We start from the raw sequence: 14481 nt of genomic DNA, 5'->3' as shown, positions 1-14481 counted from the left end.
GTGGAATAGCAACATTCCATGTAGAATCAATAGAAATCAAGCAAAATAAAACATGGAAAAGAAAATAAGATGATACCTTTTTTATTGGACATAACTTAATACATTTCTTGATTAGCTTTCAAAGGTCGCCCTTCTTCCTCAGATCGGAAATAAGCAAATGTGCTAGCTGACAGTGTATATAAGTGAAGACATTCAAGCATTACTATGACAGTCTGACAGGGTGGGAGGATGGGGGTGGGTAGGAAGTATGCATGGGGACATCAAAGCATATCATTGGTATTCTAACAGGGTGGGTGTGGACAGGTGAGGGGAGGGTGATCAACAGAGACAGAGACATACAGCTTCATACTTTCTCTAAGCAAGCAGTGAGAAACCACCATTTCTTCCAGAGTTGGTATGTGAACAGCAGTGTGCAAAATCCGTGTGATCAAGAAATAAAAACAAGTCTGGCGACTAATCATTCAAATGTTTCCCCTTAGTTTTCCCTAAAGTACCTCTATCTGCAGTCAGAAAGTTTTTTTTATGATAGAATACCTGAGGAAGGTAAAACACAAATAATAAATTTTAACAAGGTAAAGTTACCAGTAAAAGGTACAAACCTGCCTGACAAAGAGGCAACAATAAATACAAAATGAGCTGAAATGCAGCATGAACGTTTCTGGTTCCTAGTTCTGTTGGTATTAACCCTTTGTTTTCACATGTAAGCGTCGGGGCTTCTTGCTATATGCAGAGGAGTGTGGTAGCCGTGTTAGTCCACTCTTAAGGTTATCAATAGAAATCAAGCAAAATAAAACATGGAAAAGAAAATAAGATGATACCTTTTTTATTGGACATAACTTAATACATTTCTTGATTAGCTTTCGAAGGTTGCCCTTCTTCGTCAGATCGGAAATAAGCATATTTCCGATCTGACGAAGAAGGGCAACCTTCGAAAGCTAATCAAGAAATGTATTAAGTTATGTCCAATAAAAAAGGTATCATCTTGCTATATGCAGAAATCTACAGAACTTATAAGCATTCTCCCATTCAATTTTAGGAAATTTTTATGTTCAGTTATAGAAATGTTTAAACAAACGAGAAAGTCTATTTGTAATGAGAGCTGAAAATATGCATGTGTAAGCTAAATCTATGTAGGAATGTTTGTACAGGGACATGCTTATGACTTCTGACGTCCTTTTTTGGTCAGACCAGTATGGCCATTGAGTTTTATTATATCCTGAGGTACTGATGTTAGATTTTGTAAGTTTGTTATAACTTGAAACTGATGTCTGATGCTGTGATGGGAAAGGAGTAGAGTTTTTTTTTAGATCAGGGGTTGGGTGTATCTGCCGGAGGGGTGGGGTCAGTTGAGTGCCATTAGACACCAGGGAGCTGATGTAGAATTTTGTCCAGAGCAGGGGTAGGAGGAGAGAAGGGGAGCCCAGTTGTCTCTCAACTAACCCTATTATGCTGCCCCTGGCCGCACAGCCAAAACTGTACATCCTGCAGAAGAGCTAAATACATTTGAATTCATTTTAATGCGATGTGCAGTCAGGGATTCTCCGTGACTTAACGCTTGTGCCGAAACCCTTTCTGCATTACTTCCTCACAGTAAAACACTGTTAAACCTGTGGTAACCGCATGGGAAGCTTTTTGCATCGGCCCTTAGATTGTAGACATGGAACAGGGAAATACTGAAGTGTAACCTATCATCGCTCACTATGGGATCTCATCTTCCACACAGGAGTGGGGAATTCCTGCCCACTGCTGCTGCCAGTATTCCAGCTGGCGCAGCGAACAGGTTCAAAGTTCGCAAGGCGGCATGTCCTGCTGCTGGTTTTGCAATGCATGAGATCAGTAGCAGGCAGTGACCATGGCAAACTTTGAATCCATGTGCTCCCCATCCCCCCCATGGGAAAGGTAAGGGGTTGACATGGGCATGTGACGGAAAAAGTAAATGTAAATCCAAGCTGAGGCAAAAGCTTTTTATTGGACTAACTTAATCCATGGCCAGGCCTCCTAGAACTAAACTCTCTCATAGATGCAGTAAACTTTCCCTTCTCTGATCTAGTACTGCCTTCGAGTTAATTTTATTTATTTATTTGGGTTTAACTCGCACCTTTTCGGTAGTAGCACAAGGTGAGTTGCATTCAAGTACCCTGGGCATTTCCCTGTCCCTAAGTTTGTACCTGAGGCAATAAAGGGGTGAGTGAGTTATCCAAGACCACAAGGGGCAACTGTGGGATTTGAACCAGGTACCCCTGGATCCTGCAGCCATTTTGTGAAAGTTGAGTAACTGTAACAGAGGCCGTGTCGGAGAACTGCCACCACATAATTCCTTCACCTGGAGATAAGGAGATGTAGAAATAGCCACATCCACTTTGTGGTTTAGTCAGTAAGTTCTTACAGGCATCAGGAGCTCCATCATTTTCACAGAGGCTCTTGCAAAACAGAATTGAGGCCAGGAGCCAGGTGGTGGCAGGTGAGTCCTACCTTATCGCTCTCTTTCTTTCTCTGTCTCAACCAGGCTGCGCTCTGGATACAGCGCCACCGACCACCCCAGTACTGGTTTTGTCTGGAGTCCTGTCAATTTGAGTCCAGAGCAGTTAGGCCACGGAGTCAGCCTTAAAGTGACTGTGGTGTGTGACAGCCTGAGAGAGTCCCTCACCTTCACCTGCGATTGTAAGTCTGACAGGAAAGAGACCGACCATCTCGTCTTCTTATGCTGGGCACTGGGCAAATGATGGTCAGGGCAAAACAATAGTGGAGGTAGAAGTAACGGGCAGGGAGCGCTGGCCACTGTTCAGCCAGGTACGAGGGATGACAGAGCTCAGAATGGAAGAGGATGTGTACGGATTGCTTCCTGCTCCCTCTCTCTTTCAGGTTCCTCAACAGTGGATCTTCTGATTTATCAGACTCTCTGCTACACCCATGATGAGCTGCATGATATGGATGTGAACGACTATGTTCTCAAGCTCTGCGGCCTGGAGGAATTCCTGCAGAAGTAAGTGTAATGTTCAGATGGAGAATCTCTTTATGACGCGAGTGGCCTTAAAGCTCTCTGGAATCTCCCTGCTGGAATTGCAGTACATACTGAGCAGAACCTATAGTTCTGCTTACAGTTTATTAACATAGTAACATAGAGGCATAGAAACCTATGGAACTTTGGAAGGCTAAGTGCTTTGAATATATGCCTGTTAGTTACATAGTAGAAGATGGCAGAAAAAGACCTGCATGGTCCATCTAGTCTGCCCAACAATTTAAACTCATATGTGCTACTTTATATGTATACAGAGTATGTTTTCTAGCAAAAAAGGTGCTGGTACTCAAATGCCAGGCTACTCTTTAGGGGTAGGGTGGTCACTGAGGGACCCATCCCACAATGCCCAGGCCCCCTGCAACCAGTCATACAATCTACGACAAGGCAGAATTGGTGTGTAGAGCCTGAGCTCTTTCGTTAAAACTTGGGGTCCATGGGTCAATTTTAGCAGACAATGGAAAAGGTGCCAGTACCCCCAAGTACCCCCTCAAAAAAAGCCCTGTATATATACCTGACCTTGATTTGTATCTGCCATTTTCAGGGCACAGACCGTAGAAGTCTGCCCAGCACTGGCCCCGCCTCCCAACCACTAGCCCCCACCTCCCAACCACCGGTGCTGCCACCCAATCTCTGCTAAGCTTCTGAGGATCCTTGGCAGTCTCATCAACAGCACCCCCGTAAATTTCTAGACACTTCCTTGACTGCGTGGTCAGACAATATGGCCAGGCCTGACCTGAGGAGCAACATGTGACTTGCAGCAGCTCGGTATATTTTTATACTGAACCTGAGCAGGCCAGAGGCCCTCGTGTTTCTTTCCTGCCTGTAGACTAATCTTGTTACAATAGGCCAGCAGTCTCTTCCTGTTATATCCATGTAGGCTTTCTTCTATTCTGGTAACTGCAATGCTGAGCAGAAACTGATTTAATGCGCAGTGCATTCAAGTTCATTAAGCAACTTAAAACCATCAGTTTACATTATAATCCAAATGGAATAATAAAAGCAGAAAAGAACTCCATGTACAATAGAAGCGAGATAGATACAAGTCAAAAGAAAAAGAGGAATAATTAGACATCTCCATGCAAATACTCTTCAGAGCTCCGTGTGTGTTCAGTTGTCTCATGTGAAAGTGGGATAAGATTCCAATGCAGCCTTGCTTTTGATTAGACCACAAATGAACTTAGCTGTGACATAGTTAACATAACATAGTTAACAAAACGGAGAGAATAGTGGATGCTTGGAATGCCCTCCCGCGGGAGGTGGTGGAAATGAAAATGGTAACGGAATTCAAACATGCGTGGGATAAGCATAAAGGAATCCTGTGCAGAAGGAATGGATCCTCAGGAGCTTAGTCAAGATCGGGAGGCGGGGCTGGAGGTTGGGAGGCGGGGATAGTGCTGGGCAGACTTATACGGTCTGTGCCAGAGCCAGTGGTGGGAGGCGGGGCTGGAGGTTGGGAGGCAGGGATAGTGCTGGGCAGACTTATACGGTCTGTGCCCTGAAGAGCACAGGTACAAATCAAATTAGGGTATACACAAAATTAGCACATATGAGTTATCTTGTTGGGCAGACTGGATGGACCGTGCAGGTCTTTTTCTGCCGTCATCTACTATGTTACTATATAAGACTAAACAGATTAGGTCAGACCAATGGTCCATCTAGCCCAGTATCCTGCTTCCAACAGTGGCCAATCCAGGTCACAAGTACCTGGCAGGGTCCCAAATAGTAACAAGATTCCAGAATTCCAAAAAGTAGCAACATTCCATATAGAATCTCAAATAATACCATCATTCCGTGCAGTGGCTTTCCCATGTCCATCTCAATAACAGACTATGGACGTTTCCTCCAGGAACTTGTCCAAGCCTTTTTAAAACCCAGATATGCTAACCACTTTTACTACAGTTTCTTGGGTTGGCTGTTAAACAATGCTTAGTCTGTGCAGACTGTTCTGTTTCGTTATCTTCTGACTGCCTTCCTCGCTGCTCTGGTCACTAAGGGCCCTTTGTATCTGTCCCCTATAGATTTAAATTTCCGCTTGCCCACCATCCTCGGTTCTGTAAAGGCACCCCTCCATTTTGACACCCTGAGTCTGGCTGGTAGGCGCCTCTTCCATAATGGAACCTAAACCACCTATAGGTCAATAGTCAAAGCAACTTAACTGGCCGGAAACGGCAAGTTCCCTGTTTAGGGCTAACCCCAAATTTTTAGTAGCACTTAAACTGGTTAGTTCCACTGAAAATAACGGTTAGTGGTGAACTGCAAACCGGCTGTCTTGGAGATATTCCAGGGAGCGGAGACAGCATTTGGCTGGTTAAGTACCGATATTCAGCATTTAGCTGGCCAGGTTAACCACATAAAAGTCAGTCCTATCTTTATGCGGTAACCGATAGTCGGGGAAGTGCTGAATATCGAGCATAACCGCCTGTGCGTTTGCTGGCTCTATAAATGCAGATGTTCGGTGCCGAAGCATTGGATGGGAATGATGCCGGTGGCAGTCGGCCAAATGCGGAATACTTTTCGCTGAATATCGACCTGCTAGATTCTGTTATAGTATACAACAGCGTTTCCCACCCTGGTGCACCATAGCGAACTCTCAGGGGTGCCATGGCACATCTTGACCTCCCTCCCGCTTCACACAATCCAGCATTGCTCCCCATTTTCCTTTCCCTCAGGTCCGGAATCTGCTGCTTCTTGCCTCGCCACTGCTGCACTGCTTGCAGCTTACGTTTTCGGGCCGTTCGTGATTCACACATGAGGATTTCCCCTCTGCCGCATCCGGCCCTCACAACAGGAAGTTGCATCAGAGAGGGCCGGACGCGGCAGACTGGAAAGGCCCTGGAGTGCCTGCCTATGTGAATTGAGGACGACCCGAAAATGTAAGCAGCAAGCACTGCAGGGGCGGCGGGGGAAGGAGAAGGAAGCGGCAGCAATCTTGGACCGGAGGGAAGGAAGGAAGGAAGGTAGCGAGCAATGCTGGATTTAGGGAAGGCAGAGGTGTGTTGGTGTGAGAGGAGGGCCTGCAGGGAAAGTGAGACCCGTGTGTGTGTGGAGACCCATGTGGCTGGGGGTGGGGGGGGGGTGGGGGGGAGGTAGTGCTGTGAAAAATTGCTCGACCTTATACAGATAAAGTTTGGGGAACCCCGGAATACAAGCATGACCCAGTATTGGCCTGACTATAGTCACCCGTATCAGCCATATCGCTGGTGTAAATGCGTCAGGGACACGCGCACCTTACAGTATTCTGTATGTTACAGTCGTGTGTGGGAGCCACGCTCTTGTGTACACCTCCTTGCATATACTTTGTTAAGTGAGTTTTCGGGGAATAGCGTCTAGGGTGCTTTGTGCGCTTACGATTTGTATTCTAAGCATTTACTTGTAGCACATGTGCTTAAATCAACACGCCTAAGTTATCGAACTCCCTTCTCGTGAAAAGGTAGTTTTGAAGACGTTTTCTCAGTGTTTTAATTCGTTGTTGATGCTGAGAATGTAAATGTATTTTAACACTAGTAAAGACAGTTAGTTATTAAATTAAAGAAAGCCAGTGTACGGGGATTTCCAAAGTACAAGTCACTGCAGATAGGGCTCATTCGTGGGGGGAGCTCCATGATGCGTGACAGCTAACTTCCTGCTGTGGAGGGGAACTGAAGCGCTGAGGCAGGACAGTTTCTGGTGACCAGGGTGCTGTAGAGAGACTGAAGGGGCTACAGAGCGAGGAGACAGTAACTGTGGAGCAGATAAACGAATAGGATTCCCTGATATACTTTGGTGCTCCAGAGGAAGGTCCTGGGGCCTTTGCACTTACTGGATTGTTGTCATTTCTTTCTCTTCATTTTGTTTTAATGGTATAGTGTATTGTAAACCGCCTAGATGGGTTTCCAATGGGTGGTATATCAAATGACTAATGAACTTGAAACTTGCCTACTTTTTAGAGGTATTTACAGAGCCTCCTGCCCACATTCTCTCAGTTCACTTTTGGCTTTTGCTAGGGCTCGACATGAAAGTTCTCTCTTTCTGTCACCAAGAAATGAGAGGTTTTTTTTGTCTTCATCCCTGTTAACGGACATGGTTACATCCTGCCTCTTTCTTCTGGCCCGTATAAACTTTGTGTTGTAGTAAATACTAGAGAGGTCAAGGTACCAGGAACATGATAAGAAAAGCTACGTAAACCATAGATGCTTTGGAAGTGGAGGGGGTGGAGGGATGAGGAAGTGCTGGAGGAGGTGAGGGCAGAATGGGGCTTCTTACACAGGTGGTAGACAGCATTGGGATGATTTGCTACATGGAATTAAACTTGGAAAGCAACCAAAGTTGTGTTTATTGACGTTAATAGCACTAGAACGTTCATACACTACGATGGGGAGGTTCATAGCCGCTGGAAACAAGTTTCAACCCCGATTCGGGCAGAGCTGGTGAACAGAATGTGAGAGATTAAGAGTGATGTGCAAAATCACAAGAGCCAGACACCAAAGACCAGAAAAAGCATAGAAATATGTGGGGTGTTTTTGATATTGGTATAAAGAAACTCAGGGCTCTGGGAAGGGGTGATAAAGTCCCCTTTGATTGGGTAGGGTAGGGTATAGAGCATGGGAGGGGGAGAGTGGGGGGCTGTGAGTAACTGTAGGCGGCTTACCACTCTTGCTTGTTTTCCAGTAGGAAGTGGGGGTTTATGGGGGAGGGGAATAATGGGGAGAATATGTTGAGCAAAGGTTACATTTGAGAACCTGGAGATTGCAATGTTGGCATTGTTGATACTGGTTAAATTGCGGCTTGGCACATTTGGGATACATTGTAACAAGCTGAAGGCTGCACGTTATCTTACAAGTGAATTTTATGTAATGCCTTTCATTTAAATGTATATATTTAAAAAAAACCAACAACCTCCTTCCTCGTTAGATTTGCTCATACTGTCCTGATCTGAGGAATGAGGCTTTAACCTCTGAAAGCTTGACAAAACTGCGTCTTAAGTTCATCCAATAAAAAGCACACGATGTTCTGGTTTGTCTTCTTTGTAATTATTAATCTCTACAGAGAGGAGGGAAGATGGAAGCTGCCCCCACATCTGTGATCACAGCAGGCTTGATGTCTCACTGTGTTTTCTGGAGTGGTGTGCAATCATTTCTACCTGTTCTTGTGTGCTCTGCACAACTGACGCGCTGCGTTCTCAGGATGTACGTGAGATGCTGATAAGCTCTAATGATGTGAGGGTGTAAGCATCCTTCCTTTCCCACACACCTTGGGCGATATTTCACGGTACAGTCAGCTGATTGGAGAGGTTCCTGTCCTGGCTGCAGACCTTTGTGCTGTCGTCCTTTCCTAATAGCAGAAACTGTGCTGTTGGCTCTTTTAATCTCTTTTCCTAGTCATAGGGATAGACTTCCTCTGCGCCCTGCTACGGGACACAGGAGAGATGTTCCCAGCAGTTAGGAGCAGGATTTTAGTTTGAGGCCAGAAAAGTAGGCGGAGAACAGCTATTCTGGAAGGTCAACAGTTAGTAAAGCCCTGTTGAAAATCTGAGGACAGGGTGGTTTGTGATGAGAGCACAGTCTGTGTTCTGCGTGATGTATCTCTGTAGCCCGCTTAGGCAATAGGCAGATTAAAAATGTTTAAATAAAATAATCTCTATAATACAAAAGGGAAATTTCAATCTTTAATTGAATAACAATTCCATTAACTAGGAAAGTTTGAATAAATAGTTTGCGAGTGTCTCTCACGGTAACAAATATTTAAACAAAACGGAACCTCAAATCTCCTGATTACTACTACTACTACTATTTAGCATTTCTATAGCGCTACAAGGAGTACGCAGCGCTGCACAAACATAGAAGAAAGACAGTCCCTGCTCAAAGAGCTTACAATCTAATAGACAAAAAATAAATAAAGTAAGCAAATCAAATCAATTAATGTGAAGGGGAAGGAAGAGAGGAGGGTAGGTGGAGGCGAGTGGTTACAAGTGGTTACGAGTCAAAAGCAATGTTAAAGAGGTGGGCTTTCAGTCTAGATTTAAAGGTGGCCATGGATGGGGCAAGACGTAGGGGCTCGGGAAGTTTATTCCAGGCGTAGGGTGCAGCGAGACAGAAGGCGCAAAGTCTGGAGTTGGCAGTAGTGGAGAAGGGAACAGATAAGAAGGATTTATCCATGGAGCGGAGTGCACGGGAAGGGGTGTAGGGAAGGACGAGTGTGGAGAGATACTGGGGAGCAGCAGAGTGAGTACATTTATAGGTTAGTAGAAGAAGTTTGAACAGGATGCGAAAACTGATAGGGAGCCAGTGAAGGGTCTTGAGGAGAGGGGTAGTATGAGTAAAGTGACCCTGGCGGAAGACAAGACGGGCAGCAGAGTTTTGAACTGACTGGAGAGGGGAGAGGTGACTAAGTGGGAGGCCAGCAAGAAGCAGATTGCAGTAGTCTAAACGAGAGGTGACAAGGGTGTGGATGAGGGTTTTGGTAGAGTGCTCGGAAAGAAAGGGACGGATTTTACGGATGTTGTAAAGAAAGAAACGACAGGTCTTGGCAATCTGCTGGATATGAGCAGAGAAGGAGAGAGAAGAGTCAAAGATGACCCCAAGGTTTCGAGCTGAGACAGGGAGAATGAGAGAGCCGTCAACAGAAATAGAAAACGGGGGGAGCGGGGAGGTGGGTTTGGGGGAAAAATACAGATGTATCAAAACCCCTCAATCACTTTGAGGCTCATTTTCAAAGCACTTAGCCTCCCAAAGTTCCATAGAAACCTATGGAACTTAGCCTCCCAAAGTGCTTTGAAAATATGCCTCATAGGGAGTCAGTTTATATCATTGGTTCCAGCAAGGAAGGATTGTATAAGAGGCTGGGACCACGAAACAAAAAGAGACTGCCGACTTACTTTTTCCCTACCGGTACCGGTTTGGACTCGCTCCCATGTTCCTAAGCTAAGTACTGCTGGTGTGTAGTGCAGGGGGTAACGATACGAGGGCCGCTTGATAACAGTGATCATAATATGATCGGTTTTGATATTGGCATTGAAGGAAGTGAAACTAGGAAATCAAGTACGCTAGCGTTTAACTATAGAAAAGGTGATTACGACAAAATGAGAAAAATGGTGAAAAAAAGACTGAAAGGAGCAGCTCGCAGAGTAAAAAACTTGCATCAGGCGTGGATGCTGTTTAAAAACACCATCCTGGAGGTTCAGGACAAATATATTCCACGTATTAGAAAAAAGGGAAAAAAGACTAAACGTCAGCCGGCGTGGCTAAACAGTAAGATAAAGGAAATCATTAGAGCCAAAAAACAATCCTTCAGAAAGTGGAGAAGAGAACCAACTGAAAGTAACAGGATAGATCATAAGGAATGCCAAGCCAAATGCAAAGCGGAGATAAGGAGGGCAAAAAGGACTTTGAGAAGAAATTAGCGTTGGAAGCAAAAATACATAGTAAAAACTTTTTTAGATACATTAAAAGCAGGAAACCGGCCAAAGAGTCGGTTGGGCCGCTGGACGAAAATGGTGTTAAAGGGGCGATCAAGGAGGACAAAGCCGTAGCGGAGAAATTAAATGAATTCTTTGCTTCGGTCTTCACCGAGGAGGATTTGGGGGGGACACCGGTGCCGGAAAGAATATTTGAAGCGGGGGAGTCGGAGAAACTAAACAAATTCTCTGTAACCTTGGAGGATGTAATGGGTCAGTTCAGCAAGCTGAAGAGTAGTAAATCACCGGGACCTGATGGTATTCATCCCAGAGTATTAATAGAACTAAAAAATGAACTTGCGGAGCTACTGTTAGAAATATGCAATCTGTCCCTAAAATCGAGTGTAATACCGGAAGACTGGAGGGTAGCCAATGTTACTCCGATTTTTAAGAAAGGTTCCAGAGGAGATCCGGGAAATTATAGACCGGTGAGTCTGACGTCGGTGCCGGGCAAGATGGTGGAGGCTATTATTAAGAATAAAATTGCAGAGCATATACAAAAACATGGACTGATGAGACAAAGTCAGCACGGATTTAGTGAAGGGAAGTCTTGCCTCACCAATCTAATGCATTTTTTTGAGGGGGTAAGCAAACATGTGGACAATGGGGAGCCGGTTGATATTGTATATCTGGATTTTCAGAAGGCGTTTGACAAAGTGCCGCACGAAAGACTCCTGAAGAAATTGCAGAGTCATGGAATCGGAGGTAGGGTATTATTATGGATTAAGAACTGGTTGAAAGATAGGAAGCAGAGAGTAGGATTGCGTGGCCAGTATTCTCAGTGGAGGAGGGTAGTTAGTGGGGTCCCGCAGGGGTCTGTGCTGGGTCCGTTGCTTTTTAATGTATTTATAAATGACCTAGAGATGGGAATAACTAGTGAGGTAATTAAATTCGCCGATGACACAAAATTATTCAGGGTCGTCAAGTCGCAGGAGGAATGTGAACGATTACAGGAGGACCTTGCGAGACTGGGAGAATGGGCGTGCAAGTGGCAGATGAAGTTCAATGTTGACAAGTGCAAAGTGATGCATGTGGGTAAGAGGAACCCGAATTATAGCTACGTCTTGCAAGGTTCCGCGTTAGGAGTTACGGATCAAGAAAGGGATCTGGGTGTCGTCGTCGATGATACGCTGAAACCTTCTGCTCAGTGTGCTGCTGCGGCTAGGAAAGCGAATAGAATGTTGGGTGTTATTAAGAAGGGTATGGAGTCCAGGTGTGCGGATGTTATAATGCCGTTGTATCGCTCCATGGTGCGACCGCACCTGGAGTATTGTGTTCAGTACTGGTCTCCGTATCTCAAAAAAGATATAGTAGAATTGGAAAAGGTACAGCGAAGGGCGACGAAAATGATAGTGGGGATGGGACGACTTTCCTATGAAGAGAGGCTGAGAAGGCTAGGGCTTTTCAGCTTGGAGAAGAGACGGCTGAGGGGAGATATGATAGAAGTGTATAAAATAATGAGTGGAATGGATCGGGTGGATGTGAAGCGACTGTTCACGCTATCCAAAAATACTAGGACTAGAGGGCATGAGTTGAAGCTACAGTGTGGTAAATTTAAAACGAATCGGAGAAAATTTTTCTTCACCCAACGTGTAATTAGACTCTGGAATTCATTGCCGGAGAACGTGGTACGGGCGGTTAGCTTGACGGAGTTTAAAAAGGGGTTAGATAGATTCCTAAAGGACAAGTCCATAGACCGCTATTAAATGGACTGGAAAAATTCCTCATTTTTAGGTATAACTTGTCTGGAATGTTTTTACGTTTGGGGAGCGTGCCAGGTGCCCTTGACCTGGATTGGCCACTGTCGGTGACAGGATGCTGGGCTAGATGGACCTTTGGTCTTTCCCAGTATGGCACTACTTATGTACTTATGTACTTATGTATATATGGGATTTAGATAAAACTTGAAGTTACCAGTTTAGTGCGGTGGAGTTAGGGGGTAGGTTTATGCAGTCTCTGTTAATTACTTGAGTTGATTCAGTCTAATGTAGTTTGTTGTCTGGTGTCCCTCATTAGGTTATTAGCAAGGAGATAAGGGTTTTTTAAATCACTCGATTTTCTCACTTAATGTGAGTTTTTGCGACTGATTGGTTTTTCCCTTTTTCTCCTTGACTCCCAAAGTGATTGAGGGGTTTTGATACATCTGTATTTTTCCTCTATCGGGAGATTTGAGGTTCCGTTTTGTTTAAATATTTGTTATCGTGAGAGACACCCACAAACTATTTAATAAATAAAATAACCTGCATAATCTTTATCATTTCACCTTTCCCATGCAGTTACTAAGTAGCACATTTATTTTCACTCTGGAGCTCGGTGCCAGAGCATGTGGTAAAAGCAGTTAATAGAGCTGGGCTTAAAAGAGGTTTGAAGAAGTTCCACTGCTTATCCCCGGAATCTTGCTGCATTTTGGGATCTTGCCGGGTATTTGTGACCTGGATTGGCCACTGCTGGAAACAGGATACTGGGCTGGATGGACCTTTTTTGGTTTTCATTCTCTTATCTATGAGTTGATTATGTCTTGCTTAGACTATTGCAGTGGGTCTCAATCCTGTCCTCGGAACACACCCAGCCAGTCAGGTTTTCAGATTACTCGCAATGAATATGCCTGAGATAGATTTGCATATAATTTATTTATTTATTTATTTATTGCGCTTGTATCCCACATTTTCCCACCTATTTGCAGGCTCAATGTGGCTTACAAAGATCTGTTATGGCATCGCCGTTACAGGGTAACAGATACAATTGGTGTTACACAGAGATCAAGGATGTCATAAAAGAATTAGCAAACAGTTATAGAAGGACGTCATTCAGAGTGGAGTGGTGATATGTAATAGTTATACTATGGATTCTCGTGGTAGGCCTTATTGAAGAGAGGTTTTCAGGGATTTGCGAAAGTTGGTTATTTTGTTAATTGTTTTCAATTTTGTTGGTAATGCATTCTACAGTTGTGAGCTCATGTAGGAAAAGCTGGTCGCATGTGTTAGTTTGTATTTCAATCCTTTACAGCTAGGGAAGTGTAGATTAAGAAATATGCGGGCAGATCTTTTAGCATTTCTTGGAGGTAGGTCGAAAAGGTCTAGCATGTAAGTCGGGGCATCTCCTTAGATGATTTTATGAACTATAGTACATATCTTGAACGTCGTTTGCTCTTTGAGTGGGAGCCAGTGCAGTTTCTTTCTTAAGGGTTTTGCACTTTCATATTTTGTTTTTCCGAATACTAGTCTGGCTGCGGTATTCTGGGCTGTTTGAAGTTTCTTGATAGTCTGTTCTTTGCAGCCAGCATAGAGTGCATTGCAATAGTCCAGGTGGCTTAGTACCATTGATTGTACCAGGTTGCGAAAGATGCATCTTGGGAAGAAAGGTTTTATTCTTTTAAATTTCCACAAGGAGTGAAACATCTTCTTAGTTGTATTCTTCACGTGGTTATCAAGTGTGAGATTTCGATCGATGGTGACTCCGAGAATTTTCAATGTATTAGAGACGGGAAGGGTAACATTTGGGATGGTTATGGTGGTGAAGTTACTTGTATTATGTTGAGGTGAGTATGAGACATTGTGTTTTTTCTGCGTTGAGTTTTAACTGAAATGCATCTGCCCAGGAGTGCATTATTTGGAAGCTTTGGTTGATCTCATTGGAGATCTCCTTTAGATCATGTTTGAACGGGATGTAGATCGTGGCATCATCTGCATATATGTATGGGTTGAAGTTTTGATTGGCTAGTAGTTTGGTTAAGGGTATCATCATTAGGTTGAAGAGGGTTGGTGAGAGGGGGGATCCTCGGGGATCCTTGGGGAACTCCGCATGTAAATCTAGTTCATGCATATTCGTTTGGGATATCCTGAAAACCAGACTCGCTAGATGTGTCCCGAGGACTGGGCTGAGAAACTCCTGGACTAATGTAATGGACCTCATTGTCATCTATGTAATATCAGCTGACTTGAGGGTCATTCCATGCCAAGTGGTCTAAACCTTCCCACCATCATGTCTCCAATTTTGTTCAAATTTTATCTGTTGCACGAGTCAGGTGTTA

The 14481-nt window shown here is 44.4% G+C and overlaps 1 protein-coding gene across 1 annotated transcript in view; it reads left to right on the top strand.

Moving 5' to 3' along the window:
- PIK3C2B (phosphatidylinositol-4-phosphate 3-kinase catalytic subunit type 2 beta) overlaps nucleotides 1–14481 on the top strand; it is a 130578-nt gene that overhangs the window by 27921 nt on the left and 88176 nt on the right. The window contains 2 exon segments of the mRNA XM_030221025.1: nucleotides 2507–2661; nucleotides 2863–2983. Coding sequence (XP_030076885.1) covers nucleotides 2507–2661; nucleotides 2863–2983 — 276 coding nt within the window.

This window comes from Microcaecilia unicolor, chromosome 12 (assembly GCF_901765095.1).
Source record: "Microcaecilia unicolor chromosome 12, aMicUni1.1, whole genome shotgun sequence".
Classification (NCBI taxonomy): Eukaryota; Metazoa; Chordata; class Amphibia; order Gymnophiona; family Siphonopidae; genus Microcaecilia; species Microcaecilia unicolor.
The sequence above is the reverse complement of the archived record's forward strand: the minus strand, read 5'-3'. Positions and strand labels throughout refer to the sequence as shown.